General features: G+C 38.7%; 2 protein-coding genes across 2 annotated transcripts; both read left to right on the forward strand.

Annotated features, from left to right (window-relative positions):
• The first annotated feature begins 4,938 nt into the window (after positions 1-4,938).
• NMU (neuromedin U) lies at positions 4,939-18,797 on the forward strand. The gene is made up of 10 exons (XM_065736124.1): positions 4,939-5,081; positions 6,981-7,039; positions 10,478-10,525; positions 10,621-10,680; positions 11,600-11,629; positions 11,747-11,797; positions 13,368-13,442; positions 17,231-17,284; positions 17,946-17,985; positions 18,519-18,797. Exons 1-9 carry the CDS (start codon positions 4,943-4,945, stop codon positions 17,979-17,981), a joined length of 552 nt encoding a protein of 183 aa, XP_065592196.1. The 5' UTR covers positions 4,939-4,942; the 3' UTR covers positions 17,982-17,985; positions 18,519-18,797.
• Positions 18,798-19,893: 1,096 nt separating this feature from the next.
• Positions 19,894-25,361, forward strand: PDCL2 (phosducin like 2). The gene is made up of 5 exons (XM_065736194.1): positions 19,894-20,135; positions 21,537-21,782; positions 23,772-23,915; positions 24,857-24,894; positions 25,198-25,361. Exons 1-5 carry the CDS (start codon positions 19,894-19,896, stop codon positions 25,359-25,361), a joined length of 834 nt encoding a protein of 277 aa, XP_065592266.1.
• The last annotated feature ends 617 nt before the right edge of the window (positions 25,362-25,978 follow it).

The following is a 25,978-nucleotide window of genomic DNA, read 5'->3' on the forward strand; positions in this document are numbered from 1 at the left end:
TTCCTTTGTGAGTATATCATAGAATCATAGAATCACCAAGGTTGGAAAAGAGCTCTAAGATCATTCACTTACCACCAATATTGCCCCTCTAAACCACATCACTTAGTACAACATCAAAACATATCTTGAACACTGGGGATGGTAACTCCACCACCTCCCTGGGCAGCCAGTTCCAGCACTTGACCACCAAGTGATAGATTTCAGACCACATCTGTTAGATCCATCTTTCCTGACAGAAGTTTCAATTTATTTTATTTTATTTTATTTTATTTTATTTTTTTGTGTGGGGGGGTGGTTGTTGCTCAGAAAACCATAATTGAGGACTTTCATCTTAAAAGGCAAGTACTTTGTAGTGCTGGTAACTGCAGAATGTAGCTTTGGGCCTGATTCAGAAAGTTGGTTGTTTTCTGCCCCCATTTTCTCATAGCAGAAAAACTACAGAATTTCCATTTGGCTTAGTGGTGCTTTGCATTCTCTGAGTTGTCATTTTTACTACTCACACACTGTAAGTAGTTACAGATATATCTATGTGAACGGTTATGCAGGTAAGCACCGATACAGAGCAAATGCCACTTTTGCTTTCCAAGATGTAAGAACTTCCATAAGGAGTTAATCCTGCAGCTTTACTAGTTCAACACTTACAGTTTTCGAATACTATTGAATAGAGCCAGAAATATGGCTGCAGATTTGTTGTGCCAAGAAGCTTGCGCTGACAATCAATGTGCAGCATTTTGCAGGATTGAAGTTGATCTGAAGTGACAGCCTGAGGTGAGCAGTCTACAGAATACAACTCAGCTTTAAGATAATCAAAGATAAGATGCATGCAAGGGTTTTATTCTTTTCTAAATTGCAGGTTTTCATTATAAATTCAGTGAAAAGTTCATGTAGCAGATCGCACTGCCTATGATTAAATAGGTAAGATGCATTACAAAACTCTCCTTGTGGTAATAGATTTTCAAGACATTGTGATACAGGCTAATGACTGCAGTGCTGTTCATCTCAAGAGAAGTGAGAAGAAAAGTTGGCCTTCCAACACCCAACTTTGCACAGAGAAATGTGTTACCTCTTAAACTGCAGAGACAGAATGAGCAATCTCACAGGCTCACAAATCAAGAATAGAGGAATGTACCGAGTTTTGACATTTGTAGAGCAAGGCTCTGGATCGTTTTTGGCATTCTTCTGTATTTTGTGTTTGATTTAATTAAAAACATGTTATAGTGTCAGCTGCATTTAGAAACAATATCCTGGGTCACATTCTTTATATCCTGTCAGGTAAGCTGCATCACAGATGAACTCACAGCAAGTGCAACTTTTCAGTGCTGCGAGAAAAAAAGGAGGAAAGGATTGCTAGAACTGACTGTTGTTTACCATTATTTTGACTTAACATATTCTATTTATTATTAATCTTTTGCCTGGTGGACTAATAAACATGATTTCTAAGTAAAATTGGGAAAAAAATCTTGGGAAGAAAGTGAAGAAATTGACAGCCAAAACATTTTGCTGCTCAGCACTTCAGACTGAGAACTTCGGAATAACTCAGGCAGGATGACACTCAACGCTGAATTAAGTTTGCTCAGGGCTTTGTCCAGTTGGATGTTGAGGACAGAGATGTCACTTCTCCCATTAGCATGGTCCAGTGCTTGAACTTCCTCATGGTAACAGCTTATTTCCTTATGATCTTTCCCTTTAGACTACTAAGCCAATACTTAACATACAGTTTCTGTGGAAGACTTCTAAGGTGCTTTCCTCCTAGCTGGATTTCCATTGTCAGTGAAGTAAACTAAATTGCTAGGTCACAGCACTGGTTTGTCTCTCTTTAAGAGATAAAAGATCCCAGTGTAAAATCAACTCATCTCACAGCTGTGTTGAAGCAGGATGACATTTTCTTTGTGTCAGCAATGTCACCTTTACTGCTTATTTTCCATGCCTAAGGAAATCTTATTTATGAAACCTGCAAATTCTGAAAGTGATACTTTTTATTATTTAATTAATTGTGCCAATAACTGGCATCATGCTCAAAATCTTTTTTTCTTTTTGTCCAGGTAAAGCCAATCATCCTGTTTTTAAAGCAATCACAGGCACTGATGAGTCTTGGGTTTTATTTGAGTGTAGTGTGATGGAAGAAGTATTTTGGAGATAAGCCATTTTCATTAAATTTTTACTTATGAGGAAAGAACTGAGGCATTACCTTGGCCAAAATAAGAAAATCATATTCTGGGAAAATACAGGCTTAATTGTGCCTTACATGGTTTGTTTGTTGTTGTTTGTCTCCTATTTGTAGGGAAATACCTCTAAAGACTTCTATGAAGTAAAAGTCTTTTGAATTAAGGCTGTGATGAAAGCCTATTCAGACAGGCTGACTTTTGAACTGAGTCTTTTTATAGATCATTGTTCAGTATGAGTATATTGTACATTATGAGTCAGTAATACAAAGAGAGTGCCCTGAAGATGTGTGATACCTAAGCAGACATTCACTGATTACTGGTTCTTCCCTCCACAAGATTTAGTTCCCCAGAACAAAAACAAGAAGAAAATTCAGGTATGCAACTTCTTCACTTCACAGAAGAGGAATGATATGAACAGATCCACCTGAACTGTGAGAGGCATCGGTACACATTAGCACACACCGAGACGTTTCACATTCTCTCTGGACTTTCTTGGTGCTTAAGTTCACATGCAGGTGGAACGATTCCTGATAATTTTTATCAGATTCAAAGTCTTAGAACAACCATCATGCACTGACACTTTGGACAGTGTTTGCATGTGCACAGTGAAGGAGTGCATTCGGTGCTGTGCCTCTTGACCTTGGCTTCTATGAAGACAGAGAAGCTGATGGTTTCACATACTCAGCTGTTTGATTTCCTCTGCATTGGCTGTAATTAACATTTATTCAAGCAACATTAGGAAGAAAATAAATATTTCAAAGCAGCTAATTACAGCATCCAAAACATCCTCTAGGCTATTTTTTAGGATGTGCTTTGTTCCTGCAATAGTGTAACATTAATTTCATCAAGCAATTAAACAAAACAAAAACAGACATGATACAGAAAGACACATTTGTTCTCCTGTTTGCAGGAATGCTCACTTGTGTTTCACTGAATCATAGAATCAGCAAATTGTTTGAGTTGGAAGGGTCTTTTAAAGGCCATTTAGTCCCACTTCCCTGCAATGAATAGGGACACCTACAGTCCGAGCAGGTGCTCAGAGCTTCTCCCAGCCTGACCTTGAATGTCTCCAAGGATGGTGCATCCATTATCTCTCTGGCCAGGGAGTTCCAGTGCCTCACCACTTATATCGAAAAAGCTTTGTCCTTACATCCAATCTAAATCTCCCCTTTTTTCATTTGAAACCATTTCCCCTTGTTCTGTTACAACAGACAGTTTTAATGTTTCCATGCAAATGGATTCAGTGTGCAACATTAAAACAGATATCACATAAATGCAACCCCTATAAATGCAACCTCTGCGTTAATCTGAACTCTTCCATTTAAGTTTAATTCAAATAGTGCCATTTTTTTGCCATACATTAAACATTATTTGCACCACTCAATCGGGTAAGAATGTTTATTGCTATTTAGCTTTCAAATTTATAAAATACTGTAATTCATTTTTCTAAACAATCTTTTGAACATTTTATTTAGAAGGCATTAATTAGCAAAATGCACAACACTTGAAATAACTCCATAGGCCATGGCTCAGGATGTTGATTTCTGTATTTGGATCGAGATAGACTAGGGCAATATTTTTCAGCCCTAATGAATTCCAGTTTATGATGATGTCTTCTAAATAAATATCTTCTGTTTTTATTAATAGAAACCAGAACCAAATGCAGTTCCTTGTCTTGGATTAAAACAACTCTTTTAATCAGGTAGATGTACATACCATAATAAATACAAAACACAGGCTTTTTTGATGTCCCTTCTGATCCAATCAACTGTTTTCCCATCAACACAAGGATTAATTCTGTCCCCACTCATATCAAGGAAAACTTTGCTGTTGAACATGATATAGAATATCCTCCTATGGCAGAGGCACAGGGCAGCTGGCACCAGCCCAGTGCTCTGCTGCAGTGCCTGTGGGCTGGTGGCACTGCGTTGGGTTTTACTCCTCAGATAGGCTGCTTCACCATACCACTGAGTTCTGCTTCCTGGTGTGGCACTTCGTGTGTGTGTGTGTGTATGTGTGCGTGCTTTCTCTGCTGTCCCAGGGCTCACCCAGTGTCAAGACAGCGAGTTGGTTTCCATTACAATCACCAAGTTTGGACTGTGCAGAGCTTCTCCTGCCATCGTGCTGGGGATTGAATGCAACAGCTGTGTTTTTTCCAGCAAATTCTCTTTCCCTGTTTGGGAGAATTGCTATTCTGCCCCGGGACACGTGTAGATGGGAAAGCAGAGTCAGCCACAGACACACCTGGTGGCTTCAGACCACCTGGCTTCATCCACCTCTCGGTCAGAGCTGCCCACGCCACTCCAGCTGCCGGGTGGGGTACCAGTTTTAGTATCAGGCAACACACGAAGCTCACCTCCACCACCTCAACTCATCACCCCCATCCTCCAAGCGCGGCAGGGGGCAACCGGCCACTTTGTGCTCAGTGTGGGGCTGCTGCCATAGTTGGGATTGTTCGCACTCTTCTTTTAAAGCACAGATTTTTTCCCAAGCAGAGAGGTGATGAAGCAAGGGCTGCCGGCCGCCGTCCCGAGCCCGAGCGGGACGACGCACGGCTGCAGCGAGCCGGGAGCGGACCCGACCCCAAGAAGGAAGCGGGGCTGAGTCACCGGCGGAGCAGAGGGGGTCTGCCCAGAGCGCGGAGAGGCGGGCGGGGCGGCTGACGTGTGCTCCGTGAGTCAGGGTGATGCTCGTCCACGTGTCAGGGAGATTTAAAAAGTTTGGGCAGGGAGCAGGTCATGGCCAGCGGCGGGTAGGCAGAGCAGGGCACCGTGGGCATGGCGCGGCTCTGCCGGCAGCAGCAGCTCCCTGCGGCCATCCCTTCTCGCAGCCTGGGCGGCGGTGGGGGGCTGCCGGGGTCCCCGCTTCTCTTGCTCTTCTTTCTCCTCCTCACCTCCTCCATGTGCGTCTGCAAAGGTGAGGAGCATCTCCCCGCAGCCCCATTCCTGTGGATTTGGGGGAAGGAGGGGTGATCCTGGTATCCCCGCGAGACCCAAAGCCTCGCAGCGCTCCGCCGGGCTGCGGAGCTGGGTGGGATCCGCGCGGGGGATGCGGAGGTGTCTGGAGGCGGCGGGCGGGGCCAGGAGGGGACTCGTCCCAGGATAGGGGTTGGGGTGCGGGGTGAGGCTCCTCCGTCTGTCCTGGGGATCGCTCCATCCCGGCCAAACTGCGTTCTGGCAATGGGGGAAGCGGCTGTTGGTGAAACCGATGTCTTCAAAGAGTTAAGTGGGAAAAGATGGAGCTGATAAGCTGCTTAAACAGGGAGTTTGCTTATCTTTGATCTCATTGGGAGCGCTGTGTTACACCTGGAAACAGCTATTTTTATACGAGGGAGCACTCTATGAGGAGAGAGCAGCTGATGGGCATTGTAACAGAACACAGTGCCTTGCTTATCGCTTTGCCCATCCTGCTGTCCCACTCCGGATGCGCGAGATGCTCACACATTGTGAAGCACTTTAGATCATCTGTCACTGTGCACTGAGCAGTTCTGTTTGCCTGTATTGTGGATGAGCAAGTCGCTTTCACGAGGAGCCTTTGTTCTGGGTATTTTTAACGCACCGCATACTGTGTTAAAATTAATTCTGGAGATGGGGGGAGAAGAGGGAGGGAAAAGGAGGGTGAGGAAGGGCAGCAGCACATTGCATTATTCTGATAGAAATAACTGAAACTGTGCCCCTGCTGCCCTGCAATAAGTTGAATTTTTTAGCAGCTGGCAGAGTTGAACAAGTATGTCATGGTCAGCATCAACCTTGAAGGAGCTCTTCCTCTGTTTCTTCTGATTAGGATTGCTTTCCTGAACAGCAGTCTTCCCCTGCCATGAGTATGCTGTGCATCTCACCAGAAAATTTAGTTTCCCTGTCTGTGCCATTGTGTGAAATACAAGTCCCAGTGCAGCAGTTTTCTGGATGGAGCGATGGAGGGATGCTGTTTGGCATTGCTTTGATCCCACACAGAGGGACTCTATCTGCCATCAGAATTCTGTGATGAGTTGAGAAGAGTTAAGGAAACGTATGACCTGGCAAAATCATTGCAACTCCTCTGTTCAAAAGTTTTTCTTCACAAAAAAACAAACAAACAAAAAAACTCCACCATGTAATGTCTAGGCTTCTCTGCCTGCTGTGCCACAGGCTGTTGGATTCCTCCTTACTCCCCTGGAAAGCTTGGGAAACTAGAGGCTGTGGGCAGTGACAGACACACAAAGGTACAGTACTGAGGGGTCATCATGGTCCACTCATGGTTACCAAGGCAAGAGTAACAGGCAGCACTCCAGTGTGAACACTCTGCTGTTGTTTTTGCTTTCTGCTCTTAATTCAAAGAGAGTTATAGCATCTTCCATTTATTTGGAGTTGTTCCTTTAACTAAAGCATGCACCAAAAAAGAATTGTTTTCATTGAAAGGCAGTTTTACTGCCATGTAAACCTTGCAGAGATTTCAGAAATAACCAATTTCTACATAGGGTGAAGTTAAGACTCCCCCATCTATCTATCACTGTCCATGTTGATTATACATCTCAAGCCTGTGCCAATACCAAAAGGAGCTTTTGCAACTTATCATTTACTCCTGGAAGGTGGTAAAAACAGAGTGTAAACCTGCTGGGCATGGCTCACAGGCAGCCACCTTGGGCACAGGGGTGAACTGGGTGACTCCTGGCAAACCCTACAATGCCCAGAGCAGCAAGTTTCCTTGAGATGCACTGCTTTCAGACTTAGCAGTTGCTGGGTATCACAACGTGTTTTTATTTCCATCACTGCTCTAGGGTGCTCACAAGAATGACCACTACTGTGCAGTGTCACTAAGCAGTGTTTGTGCTTCCAGGTGCCCCGATGCCATCCCAAGCGCTGGAGGCAGAGCAGGAACTGCAGCTGTGGAAAGAGGTGAGCTCTGCAGGCAGGCTGGCTCCACCAACTGCAGAAAAGCCTGTAGTTATAGGGTGAAGGCTGGGAACATCCTTGCCAGCTTAGCCCTGCTAGGACAGGGACAGAAGATTAACGCCGCTTCTTATTGAAGTCTTTGCTGTGGTCACATCTTCCCTCTCCATGCTTTCTCTTTTATGGATTCTGGTGCTTCCTCTTCCAGTACATCTCTTATGTACTTGTTCTGACATTGGTAAAGATGTGAAACACCTAATTTTCCAGACTCCTGAACAGCATCCTGAGTTTGGGTATTGAGATTTCATTCATGGAACAGACTGCTTTGGCTCAGTGGAGAGCATGTAACAGTTATCCTTTAGCTGTCAGTGACCAGTGATCACTGTACCTCAAAGCAGTACAGTGTCCTGATTGATCCTTTATAGCCTGTGTATGATAGGCATCAGTCTCTGGCATCTTCCATTCTGCAGACAGGGCTTGGTTGCAGTATTGAATCACATACTAGCATCTTAATTCACTACATAAAGGATAACATCCCAATGCAGTTTGCCTTTCTAACATTTTTTTACCAATTGCAACTATAACTTTAATTCTCATCTTTGAAATTTACTCTAGAATGTTACTTATGTGTTGACATGGACTCTTTTGTGCCCTTTTGGAGCAGATGGAGAAGCAGAGCATAACACAGAGAGAAGGCTCAGCTTGCAAGTTATGTGCCCTGCTGTTGCTGTAATATTTCAAGTATTCTGTTGATATTTAATTTTGTAGCTTCTGATAACATTAGAAAGCAAGTGACTCATCCTGGGTACAGCTGCACAGTGTAAATTTCTTCCATACTGTCAGCACATTTAGGACGTATTGACTCAGCTACTGTCATGTTCCTAGACTGGCACTTGAACGAGCCCTGGTGGTACTTTGCTCCTGGGAGAAAAGTGATCACTCGGGAAGTAAAATCCTAAAGTTGCAAGGAATTTGTGAAAATGAGTTATTTAAAATCCAGACTGAAAATTTGCTGTTTTATGTTTCTGCATTTATTAATGGGGATTTGCTGTTTATAGCATTGGATTAAGGTCTGTGGTTACTGGAGGAAAAGGCAAGTTTGCTGTTGATTTCAGTGGACAAAATATATGCATGTGGACAATAAATTCTGTGTAAAATTTTGTAATGAGTGGTGTAAAATGCTGCGTTAGCAAGAATAATACAGGACTAAGGGAGCCTTAAGGACTAAATAAAGAGAGTTAGATGCACTGGTACATAGTAAAACAGCCTGGCAACTGGCATGCTGGAATTCCTTGGAGTGTTCTTCCCTGCTTGCTACTTGAGTAGCTGATCTTACAGCAGAAGCACTGCTTCAAGATTAAACTACTCTCTTCCAGGAACGATTGAGTTCATAAATAGTGGAACTGTCTAACATCCTTTATTTTCTTTGTTATTAACCAACCTCAGGCCACATTTCTGAGGAAGGAGAGAAAGTTACTGAAAAGATGCATTGAGGACAATAGTAATTATTAAATTTATATATTTGTATTTAAAAGAAATTAACACAAACTGTGTTTTCTCTTCAGCTCTTGCTTTTTCCATGCAGGTTTTAGCTGAGAGAGTCATTGCCTTGTATTTTGTTGAATACAAAGCAGTCTCTGGCATAAACCAGAGGATAACCTGCTGTTGAATTATGATGATCTTTAATAGCCCCCTCCAACTAAAAATCAAGTGCATAAAACAACAAATAAATAACAATAAAGAATCCCTCACCAAGAAGAAAAAGCACCTTTTTACTCAGGCTTCCAAAATGATTTCAGTTTGGTTTATGTCCTTCACCGCAGATTTCTCCCTCTGTTTTTTACTCTGAAAGTAATAAAGCTGAACTAATGTACCAGAGACAAACAGATACAAGATTACAGGGAAAAGAGACCAGGGAGGTTGTGTTACAAACAAAAACTATTGAGGGGGGAATCCTGTGAGCTATTAGCTTTCCATTCTATCTGCTAATGCTTTTTCATAGCTTGTCTCTAGAGAAATGCATCATCTCTCATCTTGAAGTACTGATATGCATTATTGTTTGTTGCTTTTTTCATTTAGTGTTTTTCTCATTAAAGACTGCTGTTTAGGGCTTTTACCTACAATAAAACCATAAGACCCATTGCATCGCCCACTTTATTTAGTAACAAAACATTTTGATGCAGTCTGTGAATAAGATGATGGCACCTAAACTAACAATAATGAATATTCAATGGAGAAAAACTGATACTTATCAAATAGGTCACAATAGATACTATTTAAAAGTTAGATAATGAAAAGTTAGGTGGGTTTTTTTTCTTCTTCTCATTATTTTTAAACTGTGCAGATTCAGTGTGAGCTCTGGACGTTTTCTCTTCCTTACAGCATACTTCTGAGATCTCAGCTGGGATAAAATTTCTTCTGTGATTTCAAGTGTCCTTTATTCCATTTATTCTCTTTCTCTGATTAAAAACTCCACTCAAAACGATGATGTGCAGCAGGGCTCTCTCATCTTGGAAATGAGAATATAGAAAGAATATATGAAAAGCTGGTGGAGGATGAGTGGGAATCACTTCTTTGTTACTTCCTTCCAGACAAGATCATGATAACACGGAATGAAGTGAACTTTGGAAGAACTGATGAGGACAAATGGAAATGGTGTTTTGTGGAGTGTTTAGGAAAACCTTACCATGGGATGTAGTAGATGCTAAAAGTTTATAGTGATTCTGAGAGAGGTTGGTCAAATTCACAGAATGAAAATCCTAAACTTTCTTAGGTTCTTCCTCAGGTGCTAGGGTTTGACATTCTGGGTGGGGATAAGACAAAGAGCTAAACAGCCAGGGTATGGTTTTAAACAAGATCTTGTTAGACTCCTCATGTGACAAAGAAATCACTGCAAACCTCGGATATAAACTGCTTCCTGACTCACACAAATTGAGTAGCATGCGTAAGAAATGCTGGCACATATCATAATCACTCAAGAGATGTGTGGGTCATACACCTGAAGGGATACTGTAATGCAATTTGCAGAGGAGTGTGAGGACTGAGTGTTGAATCACTTGCTGTAGCACTGTCATTTTCTTTGCCATTTTGTATAATTCCAGTGGTATCACAGAAGATATTTAAGTTCATAGTCCATGCCCCAGATGCTCACAATCTTTAAAATATATCTTAGCTGGAGACAGATTTAGCAGGGATGCAAGTGTAAGAGAATAGAAGACATGATAGCTGAGGTCAAGCATGTGTATATTTGTTTATTTGATTGTTTGCTTATTTTTTCCCCCTTGAATTCAAAATATTTCATGAACATATCTAAAAGAATTCCTTCTGGAATTTGCTGCTGAACAAGCTTGCCATGCCTTTGGCTGAACCAAAATATCTCTGGTTATTTAACTTGTTAACTAAGTTTACTGACTTAGTAAATAAGGACTGTGTGAACTTTTGCAGATTGATGATGCCTGTTCTGCCTACAGATCCACAGATTCTCAGCCTCAGGTGAGTCAAATAAAGGTTGCTTTACCAATTATGATATTTATTATACACAGTAAGAATGAAGTGTGATATTTGAGTTGATGTTTTCTTTTAATTAGGTGTCCAGTACACTGGAAGAAATTTGTTTTTGGGTCATGGAATTTCTCCAGAAGCCACAGGTAACACACATGAAAGACTACTTAGCATTTCTGAAGCAATATCTCTCACTGTGCTAGTTCCTACAGCAGATTCTGAGGACTCAGTAAATCACATGCTACTCAGCGCTGAAAGTAGTATGTCAGTTCTCACTCAGAAATGTTGTATGTCCTAATGCAATATCTGTAAAGGACAACTGGGAGACTCCAGCATTTGTAAAATATTCTCCGGCTTGGATACAAGGCTTCACCTAGTTTTAGTTCTCTAGATTAGGAAATTTATGAGCTTTGAATGTGGTAAGAAGTTTATTTATGAGAGTCTGCTGCTGTCACTGCTAGGAAGAGACCAAGGAGCACCAACTAAACCCATCAATTCTTCTAGTTGAGAGTAGTCAGTGCTCTCTTCAGGAATTCAAAATAGTAAATACATTGATAAGCAAAGTCATGCAGTAAATCTGTCAAGGAAGAATGTTGCTATTTCAACCCATTACTGAAACGTTTGAAACATCATTTCAGCTTAGAGCAGACTGCGGGAAGGGCTCATGGCACTCCACAGCTCCTCACAGGGGGAGCGGAGGGGCAGCGCTTATCTCTGCTCCCTGGTGACAGCAACAGGACCTGACAGAATTGAATGGGAACAGGATGGAGCTGTGTCAGGGGATGGGTGTTAGGAAAAGTTTCTTCACCGGAGGGTGGTGGAATTGGCACAGGCTCCCCAGGGCAGTGATCACTGTCCTTAGCTGCTAGAGTTCAGAGTGCATTTGGACAATGCTCTCAGACAGAGTTTACATTTTGTGTGGTCCTATATGGAGCCATCGTTTGGACTCAATAATGCTTGCAGGTCCCTTCCAACTTGGGGTATCCTATGACTCGCTGACATAAAATTATCAACAACTTCTTTTTTAATAAATAAAAATCTCTCTACTGTTTATTATTCCCACAGAATTTAAATGAAAAAGACAACACAAAAAGGGTAAGATTTCTCTGTATGTCTTATGATCACTCTAAAACCAATAAGAAAATCCTAACTCTTTTGCCCTATTCTGTAGTAAACCCCCACTTTTAATTTTTTATTTATTTTTTTAAACAGTTCTTATTTCATTATTCTAAGACTCATGACTCAGGAAACTCAGACATCAGGGTAAGTGGCATAGCAACTCCATGTGAGTACACGTGCCTTTACGTAGCACTCAGCTGAAGATCCTTTCCACAGTAGTCTCTGCAGCTGTACAGGCTGAGATATGAGAGTTTCATGTTTAAAATACTGACTGTTTTAATAATATGGGAGGCGATCACTGATGATGTACAGATGTGTGAACAGAACACGACAAAACATTTAGGAAATCTCAGCTTGAAGTCACATTGAAGAGTAAGTTAAAACACTTGCTTCTGGTAATAGAACATAATATACAATGAAACAATGCTGATTCATAGAAGTTGAGAACATGACGATAAATATTAAGAAGTCTTAAAGCATTTTTATTAATTATGAATTAAATGGTATGTATCTATTCGTGCATGTCACAAATATCTAACAGGCAAAAGAGTATACATGTCTCCTTTGCATTTTTGAGTGTACTATATGTGAGAAATATCATTATTAAAAAAGAGTCTCGTATTTTTGCCGTAAAAAATATTCTTGGCTGCCAACCAATAAATCATCTGATCCACTCTTGCTTTTAAATTTCAATCATCATCTGTTGTTTTGGCACATTTGTTCATTTTTTATGTATACTGTAGGATTTTGAGAAAGTTAAACATACATGTTTGCTCATTTCTTAACTATCATTTTTAATATGTTGATGTCCACTGTTGCCTTGTTCACTAAATTCCTTCAGAAATAGGCTATATATTCCTTGGAAAGTGATACAATTCTCTGGGCCTCCTGAGAGTACTGCTGATGTTGTGGTCAATATTTTCACAACAGAGCTTCTCTGGAGCTTTTAAAGGTAATCAGGGCACAGGGAAATTAGCTACTAATTAGTAATTTGTACTCCTGCTTAAATGTTTACTGCATTTCCCTTCCTCCCCACCCTGAAACTATCTCCCCACAAGCCCACATGATTCTGTGCTGCCAATCACTGTCTGAGGACTTAGTCTGAACACATTGCCACTGTGCTCACCAGGCTATATGTGAGCATACAAAACCTCAAGGACTAGGGATTTCAGGATTGGACCTTACGTATTAGGGAGAATTGCCATTGTCTCAGTTACAAATTTTACTATCTCCCCAGCAAATTGTTTTATAGTAAATATATATATATATATATTTATATATATATATCATTTTTCTTGCTATGATTTAAGTTCAAATGAAATGAATTTTCAGTACAACAGAAGTTGAAGATTTCTTTATCATAAGAAAGTAAGAGTAGTGTATGTGAATATTCTCTGTACCACATACAGAGGCTGATCAAAGCCTGAATAATTGCAGTTACATGGGTAGGAGGTCTGTAAACAGTTCTAATCTGTTAGGGAATTAAGGTGAGGATGCATGCCCTGTCCCTCCACCTCTGTGCAAGCCACATTCTGTGTAAATATCAATGTCAGTATTTGTTCATTGTCAACTCAAAATGTTCAAAGTTTCTCAACATCTTCAGTCCTTGGTACCCATTGGTCCATAAGCCACTACTGCAGGAATAACTATTGTTTTTTCATCATAAGATCAGAATTTCACTGTTGCTCATGTGTGTATGTTAATGTCCTCTCAGTCTTCTGTCCTGCATCCTTTGCTGCAACTCGTTCCCCAGCTTAATGAGAGAAGACTGAAGAGATACAAAGTGGACGTATGTAATCTTACTATGTGTGTTTGTATTCTCACATGTGGTGATTCATTAGCACACCTATAATGTCCTTGTAGGCCTTTCTACTCAAAGTGTTTTTATTTTCAGGGTTTAGTGTCTCACTGACATGTTTTCATTATAAATGTGCATTTTTTCTGCTCTTTAATTAGTGAAAAGCAATCCTGGTGGTACTTAACATTTTAAACACAAAAGTAATACATGCTTAGCATAGAATACTGATTTAACACTGAGCCTATATTCAAAATGCACCTGCTGGTTGCTTTAGAAAAAGAAAAATACACAGATTTATCTGTGCCATTATATTGCAGATACTCTCAAGAGAGGGCTCTTTTTTCCTCCACATTTGGAATTTACTCCTTAAACGTATTTTTTTTACTTACAGAGCTAAAAATTTCCAAGAAATTTATAGGTGATATTACTGTTCAGGTGCAGATAAGAAAGTCCTTTCTTTGTTAAGGTTTTTGTCGTAGTTTCCTGAACTATAAGCTATAGAAATGAGACCTTTGAGAAGAAAATAACTTTTCTTTCTATGGTGTATTTATTTTTCTTTCATTCTCATATCCTTTAGTGGATGTTAAGTTACTGTTGAATTACTTTATTACCAGATCTAGCATCAGCAGAAGCAAAACTTAAGAAAAGGAATACATTTTCTCACTTCAAGTAGCATATACTGAAATAAACTTTTGATAAAATACATGCTCTTCAGGGGGACACAAAATTTGGAACATTTCTTACTTTTGAGTTTTCAGTTTAAGAATAAAGAGTTAGCACTCACAGCCTGTTTTGCAGATGGAGAAGCAAAAGTTTGCTTTGAATTTAAGGTATTTTTCTAAAACCAGTGAGTACGTAATCAGAACCCTGTTTTAAAAAGTGCAAAATAACTTCAAGCTCCCATAAAGTCAACTAAGCAGCTCAGTATAGTTTAACTCTTTTATACTTTCATATTATTGAAATGTAGAGGCATTGTAGAACTAATTTTCCATAGAGTTTGGGAGCAAAGTTTTCACTAACAGTGTAATAGTTCAATTGTTTCCAATATATCATCAAATTTCTGTATTTTTGCTTCAAATGCACTTTCAAATGTCAAAAATGGAAAACAGATGGGTATTAATGCCCATCTCTATGATAGAGATACAAAAAGTAGGAATGTATCACAGTCACTTAACAGCAATGTACTTACCATTTTGTACTGCTAGGTTTTATTCTACCTGTGCAACTTGGTCTAGGGAGTTGCTTTGCCACGGGGGTTGGACACAGTGATCTCTATAGGTCCCTTCCAGTCCCTGCAATTCTGTGAAAAGAAGAGAAAAATGCAGAATAAGAATTTTTATAATTCCAAAAGTTCACATATAATAAAGTACAGCAAAATCTAAGATCCATATGCTTCCTGTTTTAGACCAAATTCAGGTTGTTTTTTCCTTAATTCATTGCAGAGTATTGGTTATTTTGACCACTATTCATGCTTACTGTCTTCTCCTGATATAATATGAAGGTAGAATACAGTGATGGTCCTATTGGGATTTGATTGTCCATAGTGGAGTCTGTATGGTGCATTGTGGAGGGTACATTCCTCTTTAGAGGTTATTTGTCTTTTCAGACAAATGTGCAGTACACAGGAAGAAAACATCTCTGATTAAAATACACTGGACTATTTTTGCTTGGTAAAATGCTGTCTCCCATCTTGATATTTGATAAAGCTTGAAAAGTGTGACAGTGAGGAGGTGTGATGAGCTACAATGAGATTAGATCTTTTTTTTTTTTTTTTTTTGAAGAACCATTCAGAAAATCACGAGGCAGTGAAAATAAGAAAATAAGCCTGTGTTGTTTTCTTTTTTTTTTCCCTAAAAGTTTGCTTGCATGATTTGTTAAAACATAAACTTGAGAGTGTTTCTCTTTCAGCTGTTCACTGTTTTATGTTGAATCACCTGGAGTATCATCTTTTTAAATCTCATGTAACAAATTATGGAGATAATTAAGGAACAATGCCAGCTGGATTCATTGAACTCCTCAGTTCATTACAAAGGGGAAAGCCTTGCACAGACACAGCAGTGCACCACAGTATATATTTTACTGGCATTGGGTAATAAGAGATACAGATATCTATGCTTACAGAGTCATCTTTTATTACGAAACAATTAGTTGCTTTGGAAATTATTTATTACACCTATTAAATGTTTCTGTTCCAGCTTGATCTTTAAAGGGAAAAATAGTCTTGTCTAATATTGCTCTCCTGGGTCTTTCAATTTCCTGGTTTGTGACTTGTGGAGACTGCTGATCTGATGTCTTAAGACGCAAACTTTATTAATCAAAAAATAAAGTTTTTTTTTTTTTTCCTTCTCCCATAATCCAACATGGAAACAAACAGAGCTAGAAGTAATTATTTTCCAAGAAAAAATAACACAGGTAGAAAAATAATTAAATATGCAAACTGTAAGGCACTCCAAGTATCTGAAAAGACAAAAAATAAAAATAAAATAATTATAATTAAAAAACCTACAAAAAATAAAACAACAAAAAAAACCCCAAACCTTGCAAAACTCCATTACAGATGCATTTTTACTAAAATAATAAAGCCTACAGTGTTTAAGGGTTTGTAGATCTGAGATAGGCATTTCAAAACTAGATAATGAGAGAAGGAGGTTGACAATATAAATAAAAGTCATACAGACAATGTATGTACAGCTAAGAAACTGTATAACGACATATCTGATGAACTGATGTCAAAATTAAAAGACTCTAAAATGATGTATAGTTTTAAACATACTTTCTTTAAAAGTTTCCTTGAATCTCTTCCTGTGTTTGTAAATGATGGGAGCCATCCTGCCTTCCTCAATTCTTAGAGCATTAGAATAGAGCAGCAATTCCCCTCTGTGATTACTCAGGTTATGATCATAACCCAGGAGATTACAAAACCTTGGTTTTTAATTGAGAAACACCATCACTGCTAAAGGAGCACATGGTAAATACATTTCATCTAAATTCTATGTGCTGCTAAGCTCAAGATCTGAAGTATTTCATTTCTGAGTTGGTCTGTCCCTCCCTTTACATGAGAGACATAGGCAATGAAAACAGCATTTCTAAGCTCACAATGTTTTCAAAGGAAGGTCTCATTAAAGCAGCCTGATACTTCATTCTCTGTAGTTGCTACATTTACATGGAATTTCTGTTCTCTTCTTTGATCTTCTTTGCTCCTTGCTGAGCATATTAGTAGACAGTTGCTTCTCAATGAGTATAACATGAATGGGATAGAGAATCACAAGTATTGGTCTTTTCTTTGGAAATTATTCTGAGAGGGGTTATCAGGATATACCTCTGGGATCTGAACCCTTGACTGGGTGCAAAAGCTTATGCTTTTTTTTTTTTTTTTAAGCTTTGAGTTTGGATTGATGATCTTGAAGTTCTTTTCCAACCTGAGCAATTCTGTGATTTTTTTCCACTGTTGTCCGTCTATGAGGTACAAAGACAAACTGTTTTGTGCATAAAGACTCCAATACTACAGGACCAGTTGTGTTTACATGATGAAACCTGTCAATAACAAAGGCTAGTCTAATTCTAAGCCAATCTAAACTGATCCAAAACTTGGAGTGGATTTTGGCCTTCATTCATGTGTTTTCTGCAGTTTCTACATGAGAATATGAAAGGCATAGAGAAGTATGTCTGTAATATAAATGGTAGTACTAAAGAAATACTTATTATAACTACATAAACAATCTTTTTGAGGGGATTCATTCTTAGGAGTAGGCATGATCTAAAATACTGCATTTTTTCAGGAGGATCTTCAAGGAGCTGGAGGAATTCAAAGTAGAGGCTACTTTTTCTTCAGGGTATGGTTTGTTCACTATTTTTTTTTTTCTTTTTTAGACTGTTACCAGACAAAAGGTAGAGAGACTAGTGAATTAGAATGAGAATTACTGTGTCAGAGAAAACTTTTTTTGTTTGAGTCTCCTGCGTAAGCAATTCCATTATGAGTGTTTGTCATCTTTGCAGTAGATGAGAAATGCAATTTCCAGTGACTTCAGTTAGGTTTTGTATAGCACAGATTATGTGCTTGTAAAGTAATCAGGAGAACAGAACCAGACTGAAACTTCCTGGTGATACTAAAGTATCAAAAAGGAATGAAAAAGAAAATAAAATCAAAAGAGACGGTACGTGATCAGAATCTCTCAAATTCAGGTAACTACTGATACATTTTTCACTATGGTAAATACTAAATATCTTGCAAAACAAACACTGCCTCTATTAGATCCATAAAAGGTTCTTCTTAATATATTGAACTAGCATTCTAGGGTATCTTATGTCAAAATAAGAATTTCTAAAGTGTTCAGAAATTTATTTTTTTAGAAGTGTATAATCACTGTGCTAAAGTGATGGAGAGTTACAATTGCCTCTGGCAACATAGGGCTTGAAGTGGTATCAAGTTGTGTGGGGCTTTGTTACTGAAACCAGACGGTTTTCTATAGTGCTTACTGAATATTTGTCTTTCAGCCACGTAATGGGAAGAGATCAGTGGATTTTCGCTAAGGAGGTATTTACTTAATGCTTTCATAATCACTTGTATTAACATTATTTTTATACAAATATGCTATGATATTTATGTTTAGAAATAGAATTCTGCAGAAGATCTTCTTTGAGATATGCTAAATCCACATATCTTTGTTTAAAGTGAGTAGAAGCTATAGATACTCAGTACCTAGAAGAGCGAACACAGGTGTTTCTGGAAGCAAGAAATGAAAAAGATCCCAAATCTGTAGACAGTTTGGAAAATTACCAAAGATGGATGAAAGGTGTGTCAAGAAGAGACAATTCAACTACCTGCCAAATACACACTGCGAAGTGCACTGATGGCCTGGGTGTAATCCTGCTGTTCTTACACATAATTAAGATCTACCTTTATATTGAAATTAAGCGTGGACTTAATTCAATTCTGTGGACAGAAAAAAAAAATTCCTGTGCTAATATTATGATGCTCTGTTTTCTAATGTATCTTAGACTTATAAAATATTTTAAGTGTTTTGTTCTACACCGTACCAATAGCTAAAACTTGTTCTTATTTTTCAGGATTTTAGATTCCTGAACTAGGACTTACGCTGCAGGAATGCTGAGCGTATGGACATAGGGTTCTCCTCACAGAGATAATTCCTTACTAATGTACAATTAAAAATCACTAGAATGTAAATGTTCTTACATAAGATTCACTTAAGAATCCAAATGTTTCTTCCTTGATTATATTAAAAGCATATTAAAATTATTTGTTTCCTACTGTTATGGTGTTTATAACTGTGTTTAATAGAACCATAAAAAAGCCTCAGTGTATGCATGCAAGAGACATCACCCCTAATAACACTATGTACATTTATTTGCCTTTACAAATAAAGGCACTGAGAGAGTTGTTTTAATGAAGATGTTTGCAATGGAGACTCGCTTTTTTTCCTGAATGATCTGCAAATGTCTTGTGTAGTCTTTAGAATGGCAGTTTAATTTACTTAATATTTGAGAGGTCATTTTTTTCATAATGATGCAAATTTATGTAGCCAAAGTGTTAAATTTGCAAATGATTATTCTGCTCTCATATTTATCGAAAGTGCACGTTCTTTCAATATCTTGGTATCAGTAAGCTCAGTCCCACAGAAAAGACTTACACTGAAGCCAAGCTTCCAAACACCTCTTTGGTAAAAGCAGTGCACTAAGTCTAGTTCTTGTGATACACTTTGCTCAGTGTGTCTTAATAGTATTTCACTGGAAGAAAAAAAATAAGAACCTCTGTTTTGTTAACGAAAGGAAACCGGATAAATGGTATGTTTTGGAGATATTTCTTCATTTGAATTCAGCTAACACATTATGAAACTATTTTTTTTAACCTATTAAGAGCAGTGATACAATATGGTTCTGATTCAGAACACTTATTAACTGCATTACTTAGTTTCTTCCAGAATTATGATCTATTTGAAAACAGCTGGTTTTGGTGTAGCTTTAAAGAAATTCTTCTCAAAAGAGTAAGTTAGCATCACAGTCTTCCAAGCTTCTCGCTCTGAGTCTGTTTTCACACTAGGGGTGGACAGAATATTTGAGGATGTAGTTATATTTAAAGCCACTTAAGGGGAGCTGTAAGAAAGAAGGGGACAGACTCCTTAATAGCAGCTGCTGTGACAGGGCAAAGGGAAATGGTTTCAAACTAAAAGAGGAAAGGTGTAGATCGGAAATAAGGAAGAAGCTTTTTTTACAATCGGGATGGTGAGGCAGTGGCACAGGTTGCCAAGAGATGTGGATGCCTCGCCCTTGGAAACATTCAAGGTCAGGTTGGACGGGGCTCTGAGCACCTGATCGAGCTGTAGGTGTCCCTGCTCATTGCAGGGGTGTGGGACTAAATAGTCTTTATGGGTCCCTTCCGACTCAAACGATTCTGTGATTCTAATTAGTAACAGGGCAGACAGGGATGATTGTAAACATTGGCTGGCCACAGGATGAGCAGACCTCAGCATTCCTCCTGCATCACCTGGGAAAGCAGCGAAGGGAAGAGCACCGGCTTTCACGCTGCACTTCGCTGTCTCTTCGGCTAAACCCGCACCGTTACGGGTGCACCGAGGATCTCGCTCTGCACCAACTGCCTCCCGTAGAGATACACGGAGGCGGGGCCGTTAGGACCGGGTCCTGCCCCATCCGCTGCCGTGAGGAGCGGTAGGGTCGTGGGGGACCATGCAGGTGGGTGTGAGACCGAGGGCCTGCGGGAACCCGGGGGAAATGGGGAGCGGCTGTGCACAGTTTGCTAGTGTACTTGAAAGACTGCAATAAAATAACCTTCTCAGCAGTAGAATGCTAGAGAAAATACTTTTCCAAGTGACCTAATTATTTGCAGTGGAGTTGGCATCCCTGGTTCAGAACATGGACGTCTGAGCTTTCCAAGAGGAATCAGTTAAAGTGTTCCAGTACAAAATCTGTTTCTCTCATCAATAAGCCCGAGATGTCTGTGAAGCCTGAGTGCTGGAGGAGCAGTGCTGAAAGCCTGCTGAGCCCGTGCAGGACTGGTGCAAGTAGTGCCATCAGCTGCTGCCTCCTCCTTCCTGCTCCAGCCCTGCAGGGCTTTGCTTCCTCACCCATGCCACAAGAAACCGGTGGAGGTAAAGGTCTTCTTGCAGACCAGCTGTACCTAGCTTCCCAGAGAGCGATAGCATGATTCTCTTTACTGTCTTTCTCTTTACTGAGTTTCTTACTTCTTTACACCCAAGATGCAAAATAACTTGTTTCATCATTACAGAATCCCTGGGAGCATTTATATCTTAGTATTTGGTTTGTGAGATCATTAGAATTGTGTTGTTATGTTCATGCTAAGCTCTGTACAGAGAGATTTGTTGGCTAAAACCTAGGCGGGCGCTGGCTGGAAAGGCCAAATGTATCGCTTGCAGGCATGGTAATGATATAATGCAAATCCTGGATGTTTCCTCAGGTAACCTTTTTGTAATGTTTGTTCATTTCGTGCTGCCTTATTATGAATACCATTAAATATTTCTGATATATAAAAATCTATACAGGCATTTGTTTATGGAGGCTTCCAGACTGTATTTCAAGGCAAAAAATACCGCACTGATTAATGACCTGTTTTAAAGTCTGCCTAGTGTTTCCACTCCTTATGAAAGATGTCCTAATGTGTTGCAGCCCAGTTGAAATAAAGGTTCTTTTAATGTGATAATTTGAGAAATATAATAGATATGGTTCCTTTATCTTAACTGCTTGATTAAATTACTACAAATGCAGGCTTAATGCCTACAAAAGTCCTATGCTATAAGCAAGCTTACATTGACACATTAACAGTAATCATTCATTTAAAATTAAGAAATCCTTTTTTTTTTTTTCCTGATTCTAGGCATGTTTTTGTATGTTTATGCAAGATACCTGTAGTTTATTCTTAGTAGTAACATAAAAATATTGATACAAAAAAATCTTTCTCTCTTATTTTCTTGCTGATTTCTGTTTAGAACTGAAAAATGACAAATGGAAATTCATGGTAGAGAATGGTCCATAAAAGTATTGCGATCTCTAAGTAATAATTTCCATTCTTTACATCCTTAATATGTGCCACAGTGGTCAACTGGTCAAAACCAATCAAAAGACTGATTTGTCGGTTCAGTTTTGTTCCATAATACCAAAACAGGACCCAAATGAAGATACTGAATGGAATGATGTATTAAGAAAATTTGGAATTCTTCCTCCAAAAGAAAAGCCCAAAGACAAAACTGAAGAAATGGTTTTATGCTTGCAGAAAGAAGCAGAAGGCAAGTTTAAATTACAAATACATGCTATTAGAATTACAAAATTTGAAACACCGATGTGTGTAGAGTAAGGTTCATCACTATGGTGGGAATCTTTCCCACTGCAAGGGCCATCCTTTGCTATCTCTTCCAGTCAAAATTAAGAGACCTTCATAGACCAGCAAAAGGATACAAGAACAGAAAGAATATAATCCAACTTGTTTTGCTTCAAAACAGGTTATAAATACCTAATTCTCATCAAATGTTCATTTACTCAGAATTTAAAAAACTGATTTTTCACAGAGGCTGTGAAAAAGGTGTATTTTCATTTTCTTTGCAGATACTTGAAAGTACTAAAAATTATTACTGCAGCTTTCATAGAATCATATAATGGTTTGAGTTGGAAGGAACCTTAAAGACTGTCCAGTTCAAAACCCCCTGCCATGAGTGGAGTTGCTGCCCATTAGATCAGGTTGACCAGGATCCCATCCAACACGGCCAAATTTTTCTGGCCTTGACTTTCTGTAATTTTCATTTGAAGGATAGGAAGCAATAGGATGTAGGAAAAGAAAGTGACACCACAAACTATGCCTCTGGGTTCCTACCATTTTTCTGCAGGCAAACATTTTTTCATATAGTGACAAAGGCCCTTGCTTAAATGTACTGTAGTAATCCTCACTTTCTTACAAGTTTTAGACTTGAGCTGAAAGGCAAACTGCAGCTCATTAAGGAGTTTTCAGATTCTAACGAGATCTGTTCACTATTACTGGACAGAGAAAGTATGTTGTGTCCTCAGTAGTAGCTTCTGCCAAATTCTGGCAGGCAGCAGTGATCAGGGTATTGTTTGTATAAAAAAGCAGTTAAAATACACTAAAATAATAATAATAAATAAATATATATATTATACATAATTTTATTATTTTTATGTATCTTATATATAAAAAAAAAAAAACCTCTTATATAGAGTACAGAAAGATTGGGTGGCTTGTTTAGAGACTTAATAATGATTTCACTTGTCTTGGACATTCACATGTCCTAGGATTGGAACAGGCTGCCCAGGGGAGTTGTGGAGACTCCTTCTCTGGAGATATTCAAGACCCACCTGGACGCCTACCTGTGCTACCTGGTGTAGGGAACCTGCTTTGGCAGGAGGGTTGGACTCGATGATCTCTTGAGGTCTCTTTCAACCCCTATGATTCTGCAATTCTATGTGTGTTTTGCAAAGAACTCTGTGATATTCTGCAGAGCTTAGTGCTGTAACTAGGAAAAATCAGACATAAGCAGTTCAGAATAGAATAAAAGTGGTAACGTGATCAAAACATTTTACCTAAGATTCTGCCTATACTTTCCGCTTTTGCACTGTTAAAATAACTAAAATCTGTGTGTTTAGTAGTGTGCTTGCATAGAAAATGGATCATTCATATAATTTAGTGGAAGTTGTGAACGTAAACTATCATGTACTGTTGCTGAAGTATAATAATGTGAGTACATTTAGTCTTGCTAGTTCTACAGTGGCTAGTGGCCAGTTCTACAGTGACTACAGTGGTCAGTAAAATGAATAGTTTCTTGTAGTTCAGCACATCTCAGGAAGGTGTTTTCATTTTCTACTTGCAATTATTTTTATAGATGAAAGCTGCCATCTACTGGCTTTACATTCCAATTTTCATGGAATATTTTAATGTTGTACCATATTAGCACTTTAAATACTGGTTGTTCTTGCTCAAATTACTGATGCTGAGAAAGATGAAAATAATTTGTACCTGTGCCATTTTTGTGCTTTTTCTCAAATGATTAAGACATTTGTGCAGTGTTTGTCTCTTAAGCTTCCCAATAGATGATGCCGATATAAAGAACTTCTTAGTTTTATGCTTATATACTATTTATTACATTTATTCAGTAAGATTAGCATAGAAGACTTTCTAGCTCTGAAATGACACTAGAAGACCTCAAGCTAGAGTATTACTTAAAATGTTTTTTAAAAGGAATTGACCAAAATGTACTAGATATTATGAAAAATGCATTTTAAATATTATAAAAACACTTATTTTTCCTACTGCCTTCTAATTAGGCAGCAACGCTTGCAAGAATGGAAGTGTCTCCAGAAGAGGCAAAAGTATGGGGAGCTGAGAGAAATCAGTGGAGAGCAATATGTTAAGGAAGTTACAAATGCTCCTGAGGATGTTTGGGTCATAATTCATCTTTATTGGTCAAGGTAATTACTTTCCAGTTTATATATCAAAACAGGGAATTCAGCTGGTGATTAGAAAGCAATATCAAGAAAAATGAAATAGAGCAGGCTATCAAAACAGCAATTGGTTGGAGGCAATGGAAACAATTCCACATTGAGTGTGGGACCTCCTTGATTTTTTAATTCACTTTTAAAGTCAGTTTGATTTGATCATTTGTCTGAAATACTTCTTTTGCTGTATATGCATATCAACAAGTACTGAATCTCCAAGATTTCCAGATTTCACTGAGAAAGTGTTGCCTACTGTCTGTTCTAAGAGAACTTCCTTTGAAGCCCCATTGCTCAGCAGAAGTCCTCTCACAGGACTTGTCTGTTTCTACTCTAGCAAATCGAAAGCGCAGCAAAGGGCTCAATTCTGAAAATTGAGGAATGCTGATGGAATTTCTTAGTTCATCAGTTGCTCAGTAAGTTCTGTAATAGCAGAAGTTGTGACAGAATGAAGCAGAAATTTCAGAAGGTTTCCATGATGAGTTCAGCGTACATTACCTACTCTATTGGGTGCTTTGCAAAAGCTCTGAGAATTAGAATGGAGTGTTCAACATTTGTTTAGATTCAGACCGGCTTTCTCTTCTCCTTCTTTTGAAGCACGCTGGAAGGATGTTTCTCTGACTCCTTTCAGTTGCCAAGAATTGAGAGTTATTTCCGGGAGCAATTAATAGATCCATCAAATGAAATTGTTCAAATTACAGTAATTAAAAACCTGAAGCAATAGAACAGTGTCTCTTCTTCCTTTTCATTGTTTTTTTTTAATTTTTATTTTTTCCACTGGAGAATCACTTATTTATTTCAGTATTATACGGACGAAACTGTAAGAAGCAGTTCCTATTTCCTTAGGGCTGAATATGAGGTCACTGAAGCTCAGCAATAAATCCTATTCCAAAAGTGTGACCGCTTTTGGCCATCAGAGGGCGCTGGAAGGCGCGTGTGTATCTTAAAGTGGAAGGTAAGCGAAAAACTTCTGAATAGCTCACTTGATAGAGAAAAATTACATCGTTTGTAATCATTAAAGATCGCTGCTTAAAAGTGAAAAGAAAAAAAATCAAAATATTTTTGCAGGCAAGACAAAAAGCAAAAATAATTTCTGTAATCTGACAGTGCTAACAATTTTTAGTAAGCATAGATGTTTTACACTAACACAATAACATCTAACAGTTTTTTCTTGCTGATACAGCTTAGCTCTTTTACAAAAGCCCTCAAGTCAAAATGTACTGCAGTTAACAGCATAAATTGTGTTTTGTTGTTACAGAGCTTGAATGGAAACTAGCAGAAGTTGGAGCAATTGAAAGTGACTTGGAAGAAAACCCCAAAAAGGACATCATAAATATGATGACATTATCAATGCAAAACATTTCTGTTCATCAAAAGATCAATACAAAAAGCAGCGATGTACTGAAACCACACATTACCTGAGGATACATTTTCAGGGTGGATAATGTGTTCAGACTCAGAACTAGCACAAATACAGTTTTTGATTGCTTCTGAAAGTCTGAAACAATAAAAAAGGGCTTTTGTTTCACTTGTATTTTTATTTTAATTTGATTTTTAGAAGAAAGCTAGCGTAGTAAACTAAAGCCCTACTTATTCTTTGGATACCAAGAGACAGCTCCTGTGACACTGGGAGCCTCCATTCCTCTTTTCAGATAAACTGCTCAAATGGAAAAGGAAGGGGAGGAGGCTGTTCACTCTTAAGCTGTAATCCATACTTTCTTCCTCTTTTTATCTATCAGGGATGCATGCTCGACTTCTTTAATTCATGACGAAATGACCGTAGTGGGATTTTACTCTGAATACTTTCTTAGTTCCCCCTATTGAAAAACAGATCTGAAGAAAATGATGTGATATAAAAACAGGATTTAGCCCTGAATGTAATGACTAATACTTCAGCTTGGTTGACAGATATGCAAGGATTTTCTCTAGCGTCAAGGATTCTCTTCGCATTCCTATAATGAAGAGTCAGATCAGTTGTTCCTTTTCAGTAAAAATAAGTACATAGTTTGTGAAATAGTTTATGGTTCATGTGTATATAA

This window comes from Cyrtonyx montezumae, unplaced genomic scaffold, assembly GCF_038088225.1.
Source record: "Cyrtonyx montezumae isolate F1298 unplaced genomic scaffold, pur_monq_1.0 scaffold_2, whole genome shotgun sequence".
Taxonomy (NCBI): Eukaryota; Metazoa; Chordata; class Aves; order Galliformes; family Odontophoridae; genus Cyrtonyx; species Cyrtonyx montezumae.